At 41.2% G+C, this 20,830-nt stretch overlaps 2 protein-coding genes across 33 annotated transcripts in view; one reads left to right on the top strand and one right to left on the bottom strand.

The window, feature by feature from the left end:
• Positions 1-7,173: 7,173 nt before the first annotated feature.
• Positions 7,174-14,575, bottom strand: LOC145510983 (uncharacterized). 4 transcript variants are annotated; one of them, XM_081503317.1, is made up of 3 exons: positions 13,135-14,575; positions 10,433-11,998; positions 7,174-7,473 (listed from the first exon to the last, which is right to left on the bottom strand). In XM_081503317.1, exon 2 carries the CDS (start codon positions 11,276-11,278, stop codon positions 10,688-10,690), a length of 591 nt encoding a protein of 196 aa, XP_081359443.1. In that variant the 5' UTR covers positions 11,279-11,998; positions 13,135-14,575; the 3' UTR covers positions 7,174-7,473; positions 10,433-10,687. The 4 variants fall into 4 exon arrangements, 3 of the variants coding, with proteins under 3 accessions (XP_081359443.1, XP_081359442.1, XP_081359444.1); XR_014057347.1 differs by lacking the exons at positions 10,433-11,998; positions 13,135-14,575 and adding an exon at positions 9,526-9,756; XM_081503316.1 differs by having other exon boundaries at positions 10,433-14,562.
• The window catches only part of MTFR1 (mitochondrial fission regulator 1), a 59,264-nt gene continuing 48,295 nt past the window's right edge, over positions 9,862-20,830 (top strand). For 7 of the 29 annotated variants that reach the window (XR_014057335.1, XR_014057338.1, XR_014057337.1 and 4 more), the window contains exon 1: positions 9,862-10,740. The gene's annotated coding sequence lies outside the window, so the exon portion shown is untranslated. Of the gene's footprint in view, positions 11,254-20,830 lie in introns of all 29 variants that reach the window. The other 22 variants (XR_014057343.1, XR_014057339.1, XR_014057330.1 and 19 more) reach the window with 7 other exon arrangements.

Here is a 20,830-nt window from a genome sequence, read left to right as displayed (position 1 = left end):
AATTCTCTTTCACAGTTTCATTCTGCCACATACTAAATATATTAAAGTTAAAAGGAATTTGACAGGCCTCTAATGGAGACAGTGTGAGTGAAAATATCCCAAGCTGTAGTCTCTGCTAACGTCTCCAAAATTTGATTTCGTCTATACGTAAATTTAAAAGCAAAATAGATAACTTCTGCTCAAATTTTTTTGCCTTCTCTTATCTTTGGTTAGGGCTTCCCAGATGGCACTAGTGGTAAAGAACCTGCCTGCCAATGCATGAGACATAAGAGACGCAAATTCGATCGCTGGGTGGGGAAGATCTCCTGGAGGAGGGCATGGCAACCCACCCCAGTAGTCCTGCCTGGAGAATCCAATGGACAGAGGAGTCTGGTGGGCTACAGTCCGTAGGGTTCCAAAGAGTCAGATACAACTGAAGCGACTTAGCACACATGCACGCATCCTTAGTTATTCTTCTCTCCCCCTAATTAATTTGAGCAAAAGGAGGAAGGTTGAGTGGAAAAGGTCTCTTTCACACCATCTGACCTATATCAAAAACACAAAAGCATGTTTGGCTGGTTTCTGCTTCCCAAAGTCACAAGAGGGAGTGGGGGTAGTAAGTAAATGTTATGTTGTTGTGCTCAGTGGTGTCTGACTCTTTGCAGCCCCACGGACTGTAACCCGCCAGGCATCTCTACCCACAGAATTTTCCAGGCAAGAATATTGGAATGGGTTGCCATTTCCTACTCCAGGGGATCTTCCCAATCAGGGATTAAACCCGAGTCTCTTATGTCTCCTGCACTGGCAGCAGGCTCTTTACCACTAGCGCGACCTGGGAAGCCCCAGTAAGTGAATACTGAGTCTAAAATAAAAAGGAAACAAAAATGATGTATAATGTCAGGTGGTGGAAGCACCAGCCTCATTTGTAACAATCAGCCAGACCAATTAACAGCTAGAACGGAAAAAGAAAGAAATAGGGGAAAAAATGAATTGTAACTGTAGAAAGATATGAGAAACATATGTCCAAACAGCAGATTAAACAGCCCATTAATTGAGTAAATGAAACTTCATTCAGTATTGTTATTAAAAACAATAACCCAGGAAAATAAACTTGCTATTTTTGCTAGATTAATTTGCATATTTGAAAGGGAAAAGACATTTGGGGTATTCCCAACTAGTAATTGATAACATAGGTTTTTAGCACCATCAAGAATAAAATGTTTAATAGAGTCTTTGACTTAATTTAAATGATACTTCTGATTTCATAGTATTGAAAAGACCAATTTTTCCTAGCAAACTGCCATTACAGAGAGTAGGTGACTGATGTTAAAAGGCAGGGAATGTATTCACAAAAAACAATTACTAGTTTCATAAACACCTATAATCCTATAAGCCACAGGAATGCCTTTTGAGATTTTAAGAATTTATGTTCCCATGATAAAAGTGAACTCAACACCAGTGAAGTTATAGTACCTGCCACTGTGAGTCATAGCTTGTGTTTAACCTCAGATGTCTTGCCACAAGAGACAGCTGGAATGTCAGGTTTCTCAGTGGCTATCTTGCTTAAGACATGAATCACACAATGGCAGTTTTATTCATTCGATTCATTAACAACCATTTTTGGAACACATACAACACGCCAGAGACAATCTGAGCAATGGATTCAAAGATGAGGACAATCACTCCTCTCAAAGAGCTCAAGGTCGAATGCAGTGGTTTCCAAAACTTTTTGATCAAGCACTGTTTTTTTTTTTGAGCACATAGTTCTGATATATGTATATGATTTACTTATAAATTCCATACACACACTATCAAACTACTATGTAAGACTTAAAAACATCAAAATAGAAAAGTTTAAAGGATGAGAAGTAAATAGAAGCACTGAAATATAAAATTGTATGAACATAAAAGAGTTATCCATATATCATTTACCAAAGAATTAAATTCCAGATGGATTAAAAACTAAATAGTAAAAAATGAAATATTAAAAATCCTTTAGGAAAATCTTGGAGACTACAATGAACAAGTAGGGGGAGACCTTAAACAAGAATGGAAATCAAGAAGTTTACAAGAAGAAATGGACATATTTGACTTGTTTTTAAAAACTTTTTTGCATGGAAAAAAGATACATAAGCAAGGTCAATAGGTAAGAGATTTGGGAGTAACTTGGTGAGAAAATAGAGAGTAACATTCAAAAATTGATTACCAATTGTCAAGAAGGGTGTTAACAACGCTATTGAAATTGGGTGTCAGGGAGGGATAAATTGGGAGATTGGGATTGACACATAAACACTACTATATATAAAATAGATAACTAATAATGACATAATGTATAGCACAGGAAACTACTCAATACTCTGTAATGACCTACATGGACAAAGAATCTAAAAAAGAAAGGATATATGTATAACTGATTTGTTATCCTGTACATCTAAAACTAACACAACATTGTAAATCAACTATCCTTCAATAAAAATATTTTTAAAAAGAAATTGGGTAAAGAATGTAAATTGGTATTTAATCAAGAGAAAATCCATGTGGCCAATAAACATAAAAAGACATTGAAATCCACTTTTAATAAGGAAAAGGAAATTAATTTAACAATGATAATAATCACTTGATGCTGATCAGACTAGCAAAAATCAAAATGACACATAGTTGCTGATGGGGATAATGGATAAGAAGAGAACTCTCAGATATTGCTGTGAAAGTGTAAGTTATTACAGCCTTTTAGAACTCGATCTAGAAAAATCTGCTATAAAAAATAATACATATTTTCAGAATTCCCTGGCAGTCCAGTGGTAAGGACTCTGTGCTTACACTGCAGCAGGGCCTGGGTTTGATCCTTGGTCAGGAAACTTGCATCCCACAAACTGCATGGTGCAGCCAAAAATAATAATACAGTAACTTTATTGGGGGCAGGTGTAAGTGTAGTTTTATATATAATGTGACAAATTTGCAGTAAGTGAGTAAAATCATATTGTAATAAAATGGAGGAGAAGGGAGCAACAGAGCATGAGATGGTTGGATGGCATCACCAACTCAATGGACATGAGTTTGAGCAAACCTCAGGAGATGGTGAAGGACAGGAAAGCCTGGCATGCTGCAGTCCTTGGGGTCGTAAAGAGTCGGACACAACTGAGCAACTGAACAACCACAAACAAAAATCTATGTGTTGGACTGTACACATGAACGTAATACAACATTATAAATCAACTATATTCCACTAAAGTTTTTAAAAAATAAAAATCAGTTTAAGTTTCTGGAAAAAAAAAAAATCTATGTGTTAGGTTAAAAGGCAGAGGGGTATTTAGCAGTTCCAGGGAACTATTTTTTTAAGTATGAGAGCGACAAACTGGAGGTCACCAAACACTCTGAGGAGGACATACAAGAGGCCAGAGGCTGGTGGGGCAACCAGTGAGCCCCACTGAGTGACTTGGTGTCTGTACAACCTCATTCAAAAATCTACAGGATGCCAAGTGGTACCGACAAATCTGAGTTTGACCACGAGCTGGCTGTATGATTTTGTACTCCTCACCTGGCTGCTGAGAGCCTCAGTCTCTTCTAAAAAACAGAGGTCATGGCACCTACCTTCCAAGATTGTTATGGAAATCAGATAAAGTAGTATAAGTGAATGCATCAGTGCATCTAGACCAGTATCTAGAAGACAGTCCATAAATGTACATTTAGTCCCATGTCTCTCTTAAAAAATACACTATCTAGAAAAGATCTGATAAAAGCTAATTTATGGTCAAAAAATTCAGGAATGTTTGTTTTGAGGAGGAGGTTGGTTCATTGTTTTGTTTTGTTTTGGCCATGGCCTGTAGCATGCAGTTTTCCCATTGGATCAGGGATCAAATCCATGTCCCCGGTACTGGAAGCATGGAATAAGCCACTGTACCGCCAGAGAAGTCCCAGGAGTACTTGAATACTGGGGGGAAAAAATAAAAAGAAACATCATCAGCCACCTTTGGAGAATTTGAAGAAACCAAATCACTTTTTCTGAAAACTACATGATAGAGAATCAAAACAAGCATTAAATCAAGCCAAGTATTAAACCTGCCTTTCTGAAACGCGCTACACTTCAGGGTAACAAAATAGTTGATGTGAGATAATTAGAAAACTGGTAGATATTAAAAAACAAGCATCAATCTGCCATTCATTATAAACATGCCTCAAAGTAACCAATTAGTTAATAAAGGAAACGCGATGATAACACATCATCATTGTTGTTTAGTCGCTAAGTTGTGTCCAACTCTTTTGCAACCCCACAGACTGTCACCTGTCAGGCTCTTCTGTCCACAGGATTTCCCAGGCAGGAATACTGCAGGGAGTTGCCATTTTCTTCTCCAAGTGATCTTCATGACCCGGGAATCAAACCCATGGCTCCTAGGCTCCTATATTACAGGTGGATTCTTTACCACTGAGCCATGTAGGAAGCAGTCATCACCCTTTCACAAACTATAATGAGATCATGGATCTAGGCTTGATTATTGATTATCAGTGATAATCAATAGCCGTTAATGTTTCAAAAAAGAAGCACATGAACATTATGTAGCTTCTGATGCAAGTGTACACGGCCACAGATGAAGTATTCTCGCCAAAAAAATGAACCGGAATCAGATCAAGCCTTTATACCTAATCAGCAGTTTACAGAAAATAAAAGGAGACAAATACGTGTGTCAGTCGCTCGGTCATGTCCAACTCTTTTTGACTCCATGGACTGTAGCCCTCCAGGCCCCTCTGCCCACAGAATTTTCCAGGCAAGAATACTGGAGTGGGTTGCCATTTCCTTCTCTAGGGCTTCTTCCTGACCCAGTCATTGAACCGGTGTCTTCTCCATTGGAGGCAGATTCTTTACCATTGAGCCATTCGGGAAGCCTTGATAATAGTATAGATACCTTTTTAAAAAGACACTTCCCCATTGCTTTCAATGCCAGGGGCCTGGTTCTATCCCTGCTGGGGGAACTAAGATTCCATAAGCCGTGACCAAATATATAAATAAATAACAAAAATAAATTAAAATAAAATAAAGACTCCTTATCTTTTAGGGATATTCGAAGAAATATTTATGGTTGAAATGACATGGCTGAGATTAGCTTCAAAAGAATCAAAGAGTTTGCTTGTATCAGGCCTTGTGATTCATTCTCTGGCATCACCTCCCCCCCAAAAAAGAAGAATCAAAGAGGCCAGAAAAGAGTATAAATGAAACCAATAGGGGTGGGAAGCTGTGTGGTGAGTATTTGAGGATTCATTGTACTATGCTTTTTACTTTTGTGCATGTTCAACATTTTCCATAATTACAATTTTATAAACAAAGCATCATTTAAATGCATAAAAAAAAGAGCTCTGTGGGTCAGTGTCTATCCCAAATCTGGTTTAGAGAAGGAAATATCACAATCACAGTCTCTGGAAGGCAGTGACGTTTTTATCTATTTGGATATACATCTTTTAGGACATACCATACATCAGGTGGGTTTGTACACTGATCTGAGAAAAATAAAATAGTTTCAAGGCTCAGAGCAACCAAATATATCCAAAAATATATGATTAAATCAAAATAGCTTAGTAATTCTTCCTTGGGCACCATGGTAAAACGCATTCATTTGTACTGAGATTTACATGATGGAAGATGATTTAAGCATTATTCTCTAATAATATCTGCCTTTCATGGTGACCAGAGCCTTGAAGCTAAGAGCACTGAACTATTTGGCATTAACCTGCAACTTTCAACTCTCCCCTCATGTGAGATGATGCTATCCCATCAATTATCCCTAAGCAGCTGTCCTGTAGCTGCACCTCTCCTCAACGCATCCAGCTGCCCTTTATCTTTTAAGTGTCCCTATCATGGGTACTTCACTGTCTTACCCAGTGGTCTTTTACCAGCTAGGTTTTCTTAGATTCTAAAGTCAGGAACTCTTGAGGCCCGTTTCAGTGTGATATATTTTTTTATAGACAAGCAATCAGAGCTGTCAAAAAAGCAAAACTAGAGAAAGGGTCTTGTTTATTTATTTATTCATGTATTTTTGGCTGCACAAGGTCTTCGTTGCTGCATGGCGGCTTTCTCCAATTGTAGTAAGTGGGGGCTACTCTCTAGTTGCAGCACGTGGCCTTCTCATCTCGGTGGCTTAGTTAGTTGCAGAGTGAGGGCTCCAGGCATGAGGGCTGGGCTCTATAGTTGTGACACATGGGTTTAGTTGCTCCACCGCAAGTGGGATCTTCCCAGATCAGGGATCCAATCGGTGCTCCTGGCATTGCAAGGTGGATTCTTCATCCCTAGACCACCATAGAAGCCCTGCCCTTAGTATTTTACAAACGGTACACAATTAGTCCTCAGGACTGTCCTTTGAAGGTGACTCTTTTCCCCACTGTTAAGAAATTGAGGCCCACAGAGGCTGGCTGGCTTGCCCAACGCTGCATAGCTGGTAGTGGCAGGAGAATATTTGAATATAGGTCTGTCTGACTTAGAAGTCCATAGTCTTTCTATCAATACAACAGAATTCTGCCTTACCATCAACCAATATTAATACATAGGAACCTAACCTCTTGTCATGGAAACTGGTCCACAACTGGCCTTGGTCACCTTTTTATTCCCTAATATACACTTACTAAAGATAAATCTCCTTGCTTTATTTATGGCATTATAATCCTTTAATTTCCTGTTAAGAATCCGGAGGCATGTAAAGGTCAAGGTACTTTTTCAAGGCTGCACATTGAGTAAGAGTGCAGCCTCCGCTATTCAATAAATGCTTCAACTAGCAGATGAAATTTCAGTTATTCTGGATTCTGCAAGAAAGCAAAGCCATTTGTTTGGGTCAAGAATTCCAGGATCAGATACACCAAAAAGAGAAGTCTATTTTCTTCTAAAATCCCCAAATGGATTGCCCTGTTAGCTTTTACAGTTTTAAACTTAGCTATACAGAGCAATCACGTAAGAATATGGAAAGGAGCTTGGTTATATGCATTTTTAAACAATTTCCCGGGAACTACCTGGCAGTCCAGTGTTACGAAGTGTCCAAACTTCCCCAGCAGGTGGAACGGGTTTGATCCCTGGTCTGAGAACTAAAATCCCATGTGCCAAAAAAAAAAAAAAAAATTCCACAGTGAAACTTCAGAACCACTGATCTTATGGAAGAGTCAGAAATTATATTAGTTATCTATTGCTTTCTAACAAATTACTCAAAACATAGCAACTTAACACAATAACCATTTATTATCTCGTAGTTTCTGTGCATGAAGAACCCATGTGTGGCTGAGCTGGATGTTTCTGGCTCAGGGTTTCTCATGAAGCTGCAATCAATGTGTCAGCGGAGCTGCAGTCATATCAAGGCTCAAGGTGGAGAGGATCTTTTTCCAAGTTCACTCACGTGGCTGTTAGAGGATTCAGTTTCTTACAGGCTGATGTACAGGTGGTCAGAGGCCTCCCCCAGTTTCTTGCCACATGGACCTCTTCATAGAGCAGCTCACATTATGGCAGCTGGTTTCTCAGAGTGACTGAAGGAGAGACCAAGAGAGAGCAAGCAAGTCACAATCCTTTTGTAATCTAATCTTGGAAGGGACATCCCATCACTCTTGCTGTAGTCTGTTCATTAGAAGGAAGTCACTAGGTCCAACCCCCCACTCAAGGAGAAGAAATGACACAACAGCATGAATACCAGGCAGGGATCTTTGGGGGCCAACTTAGAGGTTGCCTATCACAGAGAAGTCAACAAAGAATTAAAAAACAAGGCAGTAATATATGTCCACTAAGAGGGGCTAGTATCAGTGATACCTCGGGGCAACAAGTACACCCAGTACCTAGATTTTGGTTCCTAAATGCCATTCCAGGACTCCTTGAAGAAAGGGAGAAATGGCAACTCTAATGCTGGGGCAGGAAAAATACAAGATCAGCCTGGAGCTTCTTGTAGTTCAAGAAAAAAGATGATGATCAAAAAACAAAAAGGACATATGAGCCAACCTCAAAGGTTCCAATGGGCAAGACAGAAAAATTTGAACTACAAAATTAAAATCATAATATAAAATACAAACCGAAGTATAAAATAAAAATATATGCATATTTATAATAAGTGATTGGATATAAATAAGTGGGGTAAGGAGAAAGAGATGAATCTTCTTTACAGAAAAATTCCCAATAATACGCATAAATATTCTACTCCAGGAGGTGAAGCTTAATCTCCTACTCTCCTTCAGTGTGGGCTGGATTTTGTGACTTACTTCCAGACGATATGGAAAGAGGGGGAAAAATGCTACTTTACAGTGTTGACACTAGCAAACACTACTGTGGTCTAGGTGGTCAGGGTTAATTTAATATCAGCATAATTAAGTCATCATGGACCCCTCATATGATATGATGTGAAGAGCATCTAATCCATATGGTATTTTTCCCAAAGCTTATAATCCCAGTCTAATCACGAGGAAAAAAAAAAAGCAACAAATTCAAGTTGAGGAACATTTTAAAAAATATCTGACCAGATTCCTCAAAACTGTCATGGTCATAAGCAAGGTTATGAAAAACAAGGAAAGATTGAGAAACAGACCAGGGAGCCTAAAAAGACATGATGACTAAATGCAATGTGGCACCTTGGATTGAATTCTGGGACAGAAAAAGTGTTAGTAAAATCTGAACTAAGTCTGGAATTTGTACCAGTGTTGGCTCCTCAGTTTTATAAATATTTTATGATAATGTAAGATGTTAGCCTTAAGGAAAACTGGGTGAGGAGCACACAGAAGCTTTTTGTACGATCTTTATAACCTTTTCTGTAAATCTAAAGTTATTCCAAAATAAAGTTGACTAAAAACAAAAAATAAAGCACTCTGCTTATAATTTTAAAAAGGCGATGACTGTAGAATTTTCCCCTAGATTAGCTTCTGGCTGAGCACACTTCAAACCCTCTTTGTCTTCCATCAGCTACATACTTCTAATGGCAGGTCCCACAGGACACATACATTTATGAGACAGAATAAAGCATGGTTAGGAGCTTTCCTGGAAGCCATTCCAACACCGGGAGAGTCAGCAATAACTTATCAAGGAAGTGACTCAAATTCATCTTTTTCCCTCACCCAGATTCCCTAAATGTCCCAGAGCCACTGCAGTGCATCTAGGATGAAGCCAAGTGTGAATGAAAGGAAATTGGAATGGAAAAAAGTCTTAACCAATCCCCATTGAGGAGGTCTTTAAGACATCTTCCTTTTAAAGAGTTGAAAGTACATATGATCATGTGAACTCAGTGCTAGATGCCCTCTTTGGGTCTTGGAAAGAGCCAGTGCAAGTCACAGGGTTTGGGCAGAAGCTTCATTGTCATTGTTGTTTAGTCGCTAAGTCATGTCCAACTCTTTTGCAACCCCGTGGACTGTATGTAGCCCATCAGGCTTCTCTGTCATTAGGATTTTCCAGGCAAGAATACTGGAGTGGGTTGCCATTCCTGTCTCCAGGGGAACTTCCCCACTCAGGAATCAAACCCACATTTCCTGCACTGGCAGGCAGATGCTTTACAACTGAGCCACCAGGAAAACCCTCAAAATTTATTAGCTTAGCATCAAATTCACCCTGGAAAGATCTTAGAGGAAACAGGTGAACGCTGTCAGAAACAGTACAAAGCTTGCCCCCTGCCCCTTTAGCTCAGGTGCTCCTGCTCTTTCATCAGGTCAGGTCCCAGCTCAAGCATTCAGTCCTCTCTGTTGGGCTCCCTGAGAACCCAGGGCAGCGTTAGGTAGGTCTTCCAGGCTCCCTCCATGCCTCCATTATAACATTTGGTTACATAAGTTAAGTGTGTAGTTAGCCTGTAGGCTCACTGAGGGCGTGGTTCAAAGATTTTTAAAGTCTTTGTACTGTCACAGTGGGCCCCCAACAATCCCTTGTTGAGTAAGTGAATTGATGCTCTTGTTGAAGGAGGGAAGCTCTCACCAGGGACAGCCTCAGGCACCCGTGATAAGAACATCAAAGCTCTGATGACTGATCTCTGGGGTCAATTACAATGGGAGGGTAAGAGAAACAGCTAATCACCAACAGCCTCTTGAAAGCTCATACAGAAATAGACAGGCTTCTCATTCTACAAATGAATCTTTTATCAGTCCTACACAGGTTACCAAGCTTAATATATTGTTAGCTATAAATATAATGCTATTTTCATGACAAGGATTTGAAATCCAGTGTCCTAGGATATTCAACTATTGAAAAAAACACCTGTTCCAATGAATCAGACTAAGATGCTGGAACTGAAGACAGTAAAATCCTCATCCATCAGGCACTTTGTATAACCCCACACCCTCAATTCCCCTAAAGACAAACACCCGAGATATGAAGGCACAACATAGACTGGGTGAGGACACGTCCCTACAGCGCGATAAGAAAGAGCTCAACATCTGTTAGCTTAATAAGGGCTTAAGATTCACAGCTTTTTTCAAGGTCATCCACATTTGTGGCCACAATCAGAATGTGGGTCTTCCTACACACCTAGAGCTTGAAGTTAACGAAGCACTTCGCAGCGCAAGAAGTGAAGACAAAAAGCCAGGTTCACGAGAAAGCGCACAGGTTGGTCGAGCCCCGCGCGTGCGCACACTGCGAAAGGCCGCCCCAGGCGCGTCCCACCGTCACCTCGCCTTCCGCTCCCGGCTCTCCGTGCCCGCCTTCGGGTCAGGCGCTGATTGGTCAGGCTGGCCGGTGCTCGGGGCGGAGACTGGGTGATTGTCAGCAACGCCCCGGGGCAGCCTAGCTCCAAGCCTGAGTTGCCGGAGCAGGCTCCTGGCTGCCGCGCGGCCGAGGTAAAGTGGGGCTGGCGACTTTGGAGAGCGGTTGGCTTGGGGGTCGAGGAGGTGCCCCCGGACCGGATGGTGGTGGGGAGTCCTGGTGACAGCCTGCGTGGGAGCTGAAGGAGCGCGGTTCGGGCGGGTTCCGCCGTCCGGTTGGGTGCCTGCGCCGCGGCTGACGGGAGAGGTTCTGGGGCCGCCGGCTGGCTGAGGGCTTGGGTGGGGCTGGAGCTTCGGCGGAGCGGAGGGGCTTCGGCTGACTAGCCCCGAGGACGGGGGCTCCCCCAGCCGCCCAGTCACCCCACGGCAGCCCCCTGCCTTCCTCCGTCTTCGGTCCGGTGTCCGGAAGGCCCTTGGCGGCGGTTCCCGTGGGTGTTGCGCGTCCCCCGGGATCGGCGGGCGCACCTCCCCACCAGGCCTCGTGCGTCCGGAGCCGGTAGCACACCTCCCGGGCGCCCGGGGGCTTAACCAACTCAGCTGGCCAGCTTTTTGCTGTTTTCACTTTTCGCCTCCTTGGACTTTCCCACTGTATGTTCTTGACCAGGACTTGCATTAGTCCCAAAGGGGGGTGGGGGGAAGGGAAAGAATCGACCTTTTAACATTTAAAAACACGTTATATTATGGAAATCTGGTCCAGAGGCTAGCGTAAAGAACTCACCCAGTTTCAACAAGTATCAGTAAATGGTTAGGCTTGTCCCTCTCCCCAGATTATTTTGACGTGTATCTGAGACATATCATTGTATCTCTCTTACTTATTTCTTAGGATCAGTAGTCATCCTTTTCCAATCATTTGCTTCGCAGAGAGATTGAGTAAAATAAGGCACTCTTTAAGGCGTAGACGGCGCTAATGCATTTTGCGTTAGGAGAATGTGGGCAGTTTTCCAACGGTGCAGTCTCATTACCTGGTGCTCAGGTTTTCGAAATCGCTGAAAACAAAGATGCCAAATAATCTAGTTTTGTCTGTAGCTTTACTGCATTTGAGTGGTAATAATATTTGATTTTTATTTAATAAATTTTGTTTTAGTATCGATAATTTTATATTTACCGAGTCCTTGATGTGTATGAAGCATTGTGAAATTGTTTTCACCTGTTAGTTCATTTAGCTTTTACAACAGCTGTATGAAGTATTGATGGGTATTATCCCATTTTACAGGTGAGGAGGAAAAGAGATTTAGAGAGGTTAAGCAGTTTGCCTGAGGTCAGGCTGATGTAAGGGGCTTGTTGTTGTTGTTTAGTCCCTAAGTTGTATCCAACTCTTTTGCGACCCCATGGACTGTATGTAGCCTACCGGACTCCTCTATGAGATTTCACAGGTAAGGATACTGGAGTGGGTTGCCATTTCCTTCTCCAGGGGTGGAACCCAGGAGGATTCTTTACTGCTGACCCACCTGGGAAGCTCTATGTATGAAGCAGGGGGCTGTAATTTAGCTTGCTGATCCAGGTCACTGCAAAATTCTTGCTCTTTTAACCATAATTGAATGTCCTGAGAATTGTGGATTAAACCTAACTGCTGTGGAAATTTCTATTGGGCTACAAATCCATAATGGGAAAAAAACACACCTGGATATTTTGAATACAGTAGTAAGATGGGTATTTTTTGTCTGTTTGAAACAATAAAAGGTTAATACAATTGGTTTTAAAGTTAGCAAAGTATACAAGTGTAGTTCAATAAATAGAATTGAAATTTTTTCTATAGATATGGCCAGTTAAAGGGGAAATGAAAAGGGAAAAAAAATATATCAAGGAATAGTCTCTACCTCTTTTGGCAGTTAGCATATACTGGCTATGTATACTGGATACTTTAATATGTATCCCTCGTCTTCTCAATTTTACACTATTTCTTATCCTCATCCAACTATTGAGTTGGCTGAAAACTTTGTTCGGGGTTTTTCTGTAACAGCCTTTGGAAAAACCCAAACGAACTTTTTGGCCAACCTGATAGTTTTAGAGTAAGGACAAGAGAGACACAGCTGGGCTTATTCAGAGGACAGTAGAGAAGACTTGCGGAGTTGCAGTTTAGGATTCCTACTGTAGGGGAGTAATTCAAAAGTCTAGAAGTAAAGTTAAATTCACACATGAAGGAACTTGAGTGCCAAATTTAAAAAATTTGAATTTTGAGCAAAGAAGTGACATGATCACAATCGCCTAGGAATATAATGAGCTGGCTCTGTCAAAAATGGCTTCACCTGAGACGTGGAATCAATTAGTGATTTGACCTGGTGAATATAAAGGAAATGGGCTTTCCAGGTCTCTCATGGCACCCCACTCCAGTACTCTTGCCTGGAAAATCCCGTGGACGGAGGAGCCTGGTAGGCTGCAGTCCATGCGGTCGCGAAGAGTCGGACACGACTGAGCAACTTCACTTTCACTTTTCACTTTCATGCATTGGAGAAGGAAATGGCAACCCACTCCAATGTTCTTGCCTGGAGAATCCCAGGGACGGGGGAGCCTAGTGGGCTGTGCCGTCTATGGGGTCGCACAGAGTCGGACACGACTGAAGCGACTTGGCAGCAGCAGCTAGCGGCAGAGAATCCGCCTGGCAATGAAAGACACGTGGGTTTGATGTCTGGGTTGGGAGGATCCCCTGGAGTAGGAAGTGGTAGCCCACTTCAGTATTCTTGCCTGGAAAACTGAAGGACAAAGGAGCTTGGCGGGCTACAGATCCTGGGGCTGCAAAGAGTTGGACACGACTTAAAGCAACTCAACAACAACAAATATCCATGAGCCCTGTTCAGTTTCAGGAAGAAGGAACTCAAAGCAATACAAAATGGCACAGGGAAGGCTGATCTACATTCTGTCTAGTGCTTTGCAGGGAGGGGGAGTTCATGCTCTAAGCGAGTCTGGCAATGAAGCAAGACTCACGGTGTATTAATTTTCCAGGGCGGCCGTAATATGCTGAGTGACTAAGCACACATATATAAGGAAATAGATTTTGGTTTAACTGGTGAATCTATGGACATAAGGAAAGAAATGGAAGAAAAAAAAATGTCTGTAAAAGAGAGAGTAAGAGACAGTGTGGTACAGTGGTGCAGTAGGTTCTGAAGTCCAGGTAAACTTGTTTCTACTCCTTTGTTTTCTTGGGTAATCTTGGTGATGAGTATTATTACTGTATAGGTGCTTTTTGAATTGTTGACAACTCAGCGGTTCATCTGTTCTTTTATATGTTTATTATGTACTGTTGATACAAATTGCACCACTTAGTTTAAGCAACAAAATGTGGCACTATAATCTCACTATGTAATGATACAGAAGAAAGGTGGAGAATTCCATCACCTCCCCTCAGACACAGGCAGTGTTAAGCTTTGGTATCTTTTCAGATATTTTCTTCTGTGTATGCGTGTGCATAAAATATTTATTTCACCACCATTTCTATGCTTTATTTTTTAAAACAGAATCACATATATGTTAGTCATTTAGATGTTTATCAGATATCCTTTCTTTTTGTTTCATTGGCCATAAACTTAGAATGGGTATGTTGAATTGAACTATTTCCTTATTGATGGACATTTAGTTTGCTTCTAGAGTTTCTCTTCTACAGCTAGTACTTCAGTAACTACACTTCCCTCATGGTGCAGTGGTAAAGAATCTGCCTGCAAGGCAGGAGACTTGGGTTTAATCCCCTGATTGGGAAGATCCATTGGAGAAGGGAATGGCAACCCACTCCAATATTCTTGCCTAGAGAATTCCATAGACAGAGTAGCCTGGTGAGCTACAATCTATGAGGTTGCAACTACCCTTACTAGCTTTTAAAAACTCAACATCTTTTTTGAAACTGACACAACATTGTAATTTAACTATATTTCAATAAAAAGTAAAAGTATTGTTAATTTGAAAAAAAAAAAACTAAACACCTTTACTTAAAAAAGTATAATTTATTGACTTTTTCCAGAAGGCAATTTTATATATACATAATATGTAGAGGACAGTAATTATTATACAGCTTATCAAAATCACCTTTATAATGAATTTTCATCAATCTGCTTGGCCCAAGGAAGCAGTTAGTGAAAAATATTGTTGACTTCCAAGTAATGTGAGTGAGTGTTTCTACTGGTGTCCAGGACCACTTAAGATATTTGAGCAGTCTTTTCAAAAGATTGTTTTAAAACGGATGCCAGAATACTTAAGTCATTTGCATGGAGATGCTTAAAATAACACTTTAAGGAAATTTCTGTGTCATTCACAATAGGGTTATATCTCAGAGTTACATGAAAATGACACATCTTTAATTCAAATGGAAACATACAATTACCTCTAACCTCTTTTATAACATAAGGAAAGTTATCCTCTAAAAATGTTAGTGAAAATGTCCCTCAAAAGTTTAGTTTCATATCTAAAGCTGTTTTAATTTGAAAGAACTTTCATCAAGTTTTAATTAGGTAATGTTCTTAGGCTTCTTATCTAAATAGTTTGTTGTTGAGAGATGTAGTACAGGTCATGAGATTTATTCACTTGTGGACTGAAAAAAGTTAAACTTATTATATGCCAGATTCTGTGTTGGGTACTGGGAATGTAGCAGTATATTTAATTTTGTGTGACTAGTATAGAATATTAGTTCTAAAATACTGCCAGTAAATCCCATACCCATAGGTCGAATACTATGTCATTACTTAATAGTGTGGTAAAATGTTCTGATTTAAAGTCTCAGCCCAGACTGATGTGATGTCTATAGCTGTGGTCACTAGACTTGAATTTCAAGTTTAATTTCTAAAAAGTAGGGTAGGGTGTTGACATATGGTAGACAACTTTTTATTACGGTAAATAAACATTTTTTGGGGGGACGAGGGCTTCCCAGGTGGCTCTAGTGGTAAAGAACCCTCCTGCCAGTGCAGGAGACAAGAGATACAGGTTTGATCCCTGGGTTGGGAATATCCCCTCGAGGAGGGCGTGGCAACCCACTCCAGTGTTCTTGCCTGGAGAATCCCATGGACAGAGGAGCCTGGTGGGCTGCAGTCCATAGAATTGCAAAGAGTCAGACATGACTGAAGTGAATTAACATGCACACACAAGCATTTTACATATTTTTTTTTATTAAAAAATATTTAGCTATTTAATTTTGGCTGTTCTGGGTCTTCATTGCTGGGCATGCTTTTCTCTCATTGCAGCAAGTGGAAGAGGGCCACTCTTCATTGTGGTACTCGGGCTTCTCACTGCAGTGGCTTCTCTTGTTGCAGAGTGCGGGCTCTAGGGCACATCGGCTTCAGTTGTTGTGGCAAGTGGGCTCAGTAGTAGGTGTTGGCTTAGTAGTTGTGGTGCACAGGCTTAGTTGCTCTGTAGTATGTGGGATCTTCGCAAACCAGGGATCGAACCTTTGTCTCCTGCACTGGCAGGTGATTCTTTACCTCTTAGCCACCAGGGAAGCTCAATAAGCATTAAAAATAAATAAATAAATAAATAAATAACGTTCATCTACTGACCCATGTCCTAAAAGAAAAAGCATTTTTACACTAGAAACTTAAGAAGGATATGTTCTCAAAGGACAGTAACTTTTGGGGGGGGGGGCTGCATAACTTGCGGGATTCTAGTTCCCCAACCAGGGATTGAACCTAGGGCACGACAGTGAAAACACTGACTTCTAACCTTTGGACTGCCAAGGAATTTCCATCAAAATAAAGGACAGTAACTTTAAATTGATTAAGTTTTTGTTTTTGACTTCATGGCCCTTGTTTTTCTTTTGCATCATTGTTTGCACCCAGAATGTAGATTGTCCTTTGGGGTGCACTGATTTGGTTTACCTGACGTTAGTTTTCTGAAAACAGGAAATATTATTCCAGTAATTTAGCCAATCGAATAACTAAGAATATTCTGTTAAGCTTTTTAGACTCCCAGTATAAAGTGGTCACACTCTTCTGTTACATTGTAAAGATAATTAAGTGGCCATTTCTGTGGATAGTTCACAAAGACCTTATAAAAATAAGCTCCGTGTACTATTGTAGCTTTTAAAGTTTGTAGCATTTTAAATTTACTGACAACTTTGTTATCCCTGCTAGCAGGTTTCTTGTGAAACTATTGCTAAAAACTTTTTAAAAAGTCATAGCTGCCTCAAAAACATACACTGCATTAGTTGAAACAATTTGATTTGATTTGATTGTGGGCTTCTCTAATAGCTCAATTGATAAAGAATCCCCCTGCAATGCAGGAGGCCCTGGTTCCATTCCTGGGTCGGGAAGATCTGCTAGAGAAGGGATATATTACCCACTCCAGTATTCTTGGGCTTCCCTTGTGGCTCAGCTGATAAAGAATCTGCCTGCAATGCTGGAGACCTGGGTTTGATCCCTGGGTTGGGAAGATCCCCTGGATAAGGGAAAGGCTACCCACTGCAGTATTCTGGCCTGGAGAATTCCATGGACTGTAGAGTCCATGGAGTTGCAAAGAGTTGGACAAGACTGAGCGATTTTCACTTTCACTTCACTTTTAATTGGTCTACCTGTGTGCTATTATATATTTTTGTAGTATTTGTGGAGGGAAAAGAAAGTCTGTTTTCAGTGTTTATCTATTTCTCATTCAGTTTTGATTTTCTCTTCTACCAGCTCTCATCTTCCCCCCGACCCTGCTATAGTACTGCACTGTATTTCTATGTCTAGTCTAGCCAGATCAGATTATAAGCCTATACCATCATCATGTAATTCTAGAAGTTAAATTTTACACACACACACAGAACCAAACAAAACACACCAACCAAAACAAAGTGCAGCCTGACTCTTAGCCATCTTTTTTAAACCTTTTTTATTGTGAAGTGTAACACACAGTGTAACACAGGAAGATGGATAAACATAAATAATACAGCTCAATATACGATCACAAAGCAAACATCCATGCAGTGACCACCCATATTAAGAACTAGAAAGTTGCCCGCCCTCTGGAAAACTCCTTTTGCTGCCTTGCACCTGTTACCCATCCCATCCAAAGGTGACCAGTACGGTAACACCTTAACACTACGGGTTTCTTTTGCCTTTTATGATTTTCTGCATGCCTTTAAGAGCTATAGTGATGTCTCCTTTTTCATTCCTGTTACTGGTAACATGTGCCTTTTCTCTCCTCCATAAATCTCATTTAGAGGTCAATGCTTCTTACTACTCTTATCAAAGCACCTACTGTTGGCTTGGTAATATTTCTCTCCCTTGATAGTTCTCTGATGCTTTCAAATAGGTAATTTAAAAAATTTCTTTTTTGTTCCACTAGTTTACTTGGCTCAGCAGGAGGAGAGTTTGTCTGAAATTAACCTATTCACATATAAATAGAAGTAAAATTCCTCTTAAGATATCTGTTTACAATTGAGACATATAGAAAAGGCACTGGCTTGGGGCTTAGATGCCTTTCGTTTAATATTCAAGTATTAACTGAGCAACTGTTGTATTCTATATAGTGTGCTGAGTGCTGGGGCCTTGTGATAAGTAAGCTAGTCTTTGCACTTAAGGTGATTAAAGTGCTGTGGAGGACATAGGCAGTTTTGATACATTGTTTTAATGTGCTGTGTAAGAGAATACACACAGGAGGGCCCTATTAATACTGGTTGATCAGGAATACCCTCTTGGAGGAGGTGAGAGCTAAACTGAAACAAAAAATTGGTAGAAGCTAGCATAGTCCAGGAAGCACATTGAATTTCTAAGATTATCTATGGGACTGGATCAAAGATTAGAGTATGAAAAATGCAGAGGATAGGGAAACAGATCAAATCATAAATAGTTTGGTATTGAGAATGGATAGAAAGGGAGAGCAGAATCAGGGGAAAGGATGGTGCACATAATCTAGTTAGATTTTTTACAATATACAGACTTAGAAGAGCAGCAAGAGCAATGGAAATGGAATTTGATATATTTAGGAGGGAAAATAGAACTTGCTTGTAGGAAATGAAACAAAGAAAGAATTAGCAGTGCCCTTGTCTGAGGTGGGGAACACATTTAGAAGGAAAATTAACATGTTCAGTTTTTGCTTTCTTTGGTTTGAAAGAAAATGGGAGAAACCAGAAGGTAGCATGTGATTGCCATTAACAGGGAAAAGAGAATCCACATAATACAGGATATAGCTGATGTCATGAGACCTGTGAGTGGTGGGATGGGTATGATCCCGAGCACTTCGTTAGAAGGAGGGACAGGAGAGGGTGGGGGAACAGGTTTAGGGGGACGGAACAGGTGTGGATACAGAGATGCTGTGCTTGTGGCATTTGGAGAGTGAGGTCACTGAGGGATTTCCTGTCAGATGACTTTTCTTATTTGAATAGTAAGTTTGGTCATCTGAGAAATGACGGAACTAGAATTAGATTTGGATAGCATGGAGAATGCTAGAAGTAGCTGCCCTGGAGAATGGAAAAGGGGAAGAGCAGGAAAATAAGACCTCCCTGAGTGCTAGGCAGCAGTGAAGGCTTGGCTCTCTTCAGTCCCTGAGTCATGTCCTACTCTTGGTGACCCTGTGAACTGTAGCCCGCCAGGCTCCTCTGTCCATGGGATTCTCCAGGCGAGAATACTGGCCTGTGTAGCCATGCCCTCCTCCAGGGGATCTTCCCAACCCAGGGATCGAACCCAGGTCTCCCACACTGCCGGTGAATTATTTACTGTCTGAGCCACCAAGGAAGCCGGTGAATACTGGAGTGGGTAGCCTATCCCTTCTGCAGGGGATCTTCCCCAACCAGGAATCGAACCGGGATCTCCTGCATTGCAGGTGGATTCTTTACCAGCTAAGCTACCGGCGAAGCCCCCAAAGGCCTAGTTGAGACCAGAGGTGATACATTTGTAGCAACTTCAAGATGTGAGATTTAGTCATTTTTCTACAGCCCAATTTTCAGAAGTGTAGGCTGGTGTACTTACCAAGTTCTGGCTTGTTGGAGAAACAAAACAGTAGAAAAAGGGACTGAAAACACTAGAAAGCAGTGGTTCAGATGTGGGGCTGCATGAGGAAGAAGAAAGTGAAGGTGGGAAGGGATTGACTAGGATGACCGAAAGGTCAGGGGAAGGAGACTGAAGGTCTCCATATGGTGCAAGGAGTGTCTGAGTGAAAGCTGCGATATTTGGGTTTTGTAACTTCTAGATTTTGTTTTTAAATGAAAAGTAAAACATGCTTTGTAGCATTGTTCTAAGCAGCACAAACCATACAAAGAAAAAATTACTTCTACCTGCTCTGGCCAGTTTTAATAGTCTGATGTAAAGCTGGTTGGGTGGTGCTGAATTCTCTTAACGTTTGCTTGTCTGTGAAGTTTTTGATTTCTTCATCAAATCTGAATGAGTCTTGCTGGATAGAGTATTCTTGGTTGTAGTTTCTTCCGTTTCATCATTTTAAATATACTGTGCCGTTCCCTTCTGGCTTGTAGAGTTTTTGTTGACAAATCATCTGATAACCTTAAGGGAGTTAAGGAACCTTAAGTTCCCTTGTATTAATATGTTATTTGTAATTTTTTCCTTGTTCCTTTTAATATTCTTTGTCTTTAGTTTTTGTCAGTTTGATTAGTATGTGTCTTGGTGTGTTCCTCCTTGGTGATTATCCTGTCTGGGACTCTAAATAAAACTTGAATCCAATTGTCTGCTAAGGGGCGGGGCTGCACTCCCTCCCTGTTAGTTTGGCCTGAAGCAGCCCAGCCCTAGAGTCTATAGGCTCTGTGATAGGGCTAATGGCCACCACAGCAAAGGCTCACGCCAACGGGAACTTCCCAGAACTGCTCCTGCCAGTGCCTGTGTCCCTGCTGTGAGCCGCTGCCACCTCACGTTTCTGCAGGAGACCCTTCAACACTAGCAGGTGGGTCTGGTTTGGTCTCCTGTGGGTCACTGCTCCTTTCCCCTGGGTCCTGGTACACAAGATTTTGTGTATGCCCTCCAAGAGTGGAGTCTCTGTTTCCCCGAGTTGTGTGGAAGTCCCAGAGTCAAGTCCTGCTTGCCTTCAAGGTCAGATACCCCGGGGATTTCCAATCCCTTTGTCAGATCTCCTGGCTGGGAAGCTTGATGTGAGGCTCAGAACCTTCACAACAGGGGTAGAACTTCTTTGGTATTATGGTTCCCTAGTTTTGTGAGTCACCCACCTGGTGGGTATGGGATTTGATTTTATGATTGTGCCCCTCCTACTGTCTTGTTGCGGCTTCTCCTTTGTCTTTGAACGTGGGGTATCCTTTTTTTGGTTGGTA

The sequence above is a fragment of the Giraffa tippelskirchi genome, chromosome 6 (genome assembly GCF_054371585.1).
Source record: "Giraffa tippelskirchi isolate mGirTip1 chromosome 6, T2T-mGirTip1v1.2.pri, whole genome shotgun sequence".
Taxonomy (NCBI): Eukaryota; Metazoa; Chordata; class Mammalia; order Artiodactyla; family Giraffidae; genus Giraffa; species Giraffa tippelskirchi.
This window is presented reverse-complemented; position numbering and strand designations above follow the sequence as displayed.

What these genes read in the sequence shown, in the direction of transcription:
- LOC145510983 (XM_081503317.1), bottom strand. Translation starts at nt 11,278, where the DNA reads ATGCAAGTCCTGGTCAAGAACATACAGTGGGAAAGTCCAAGGAGGCGA.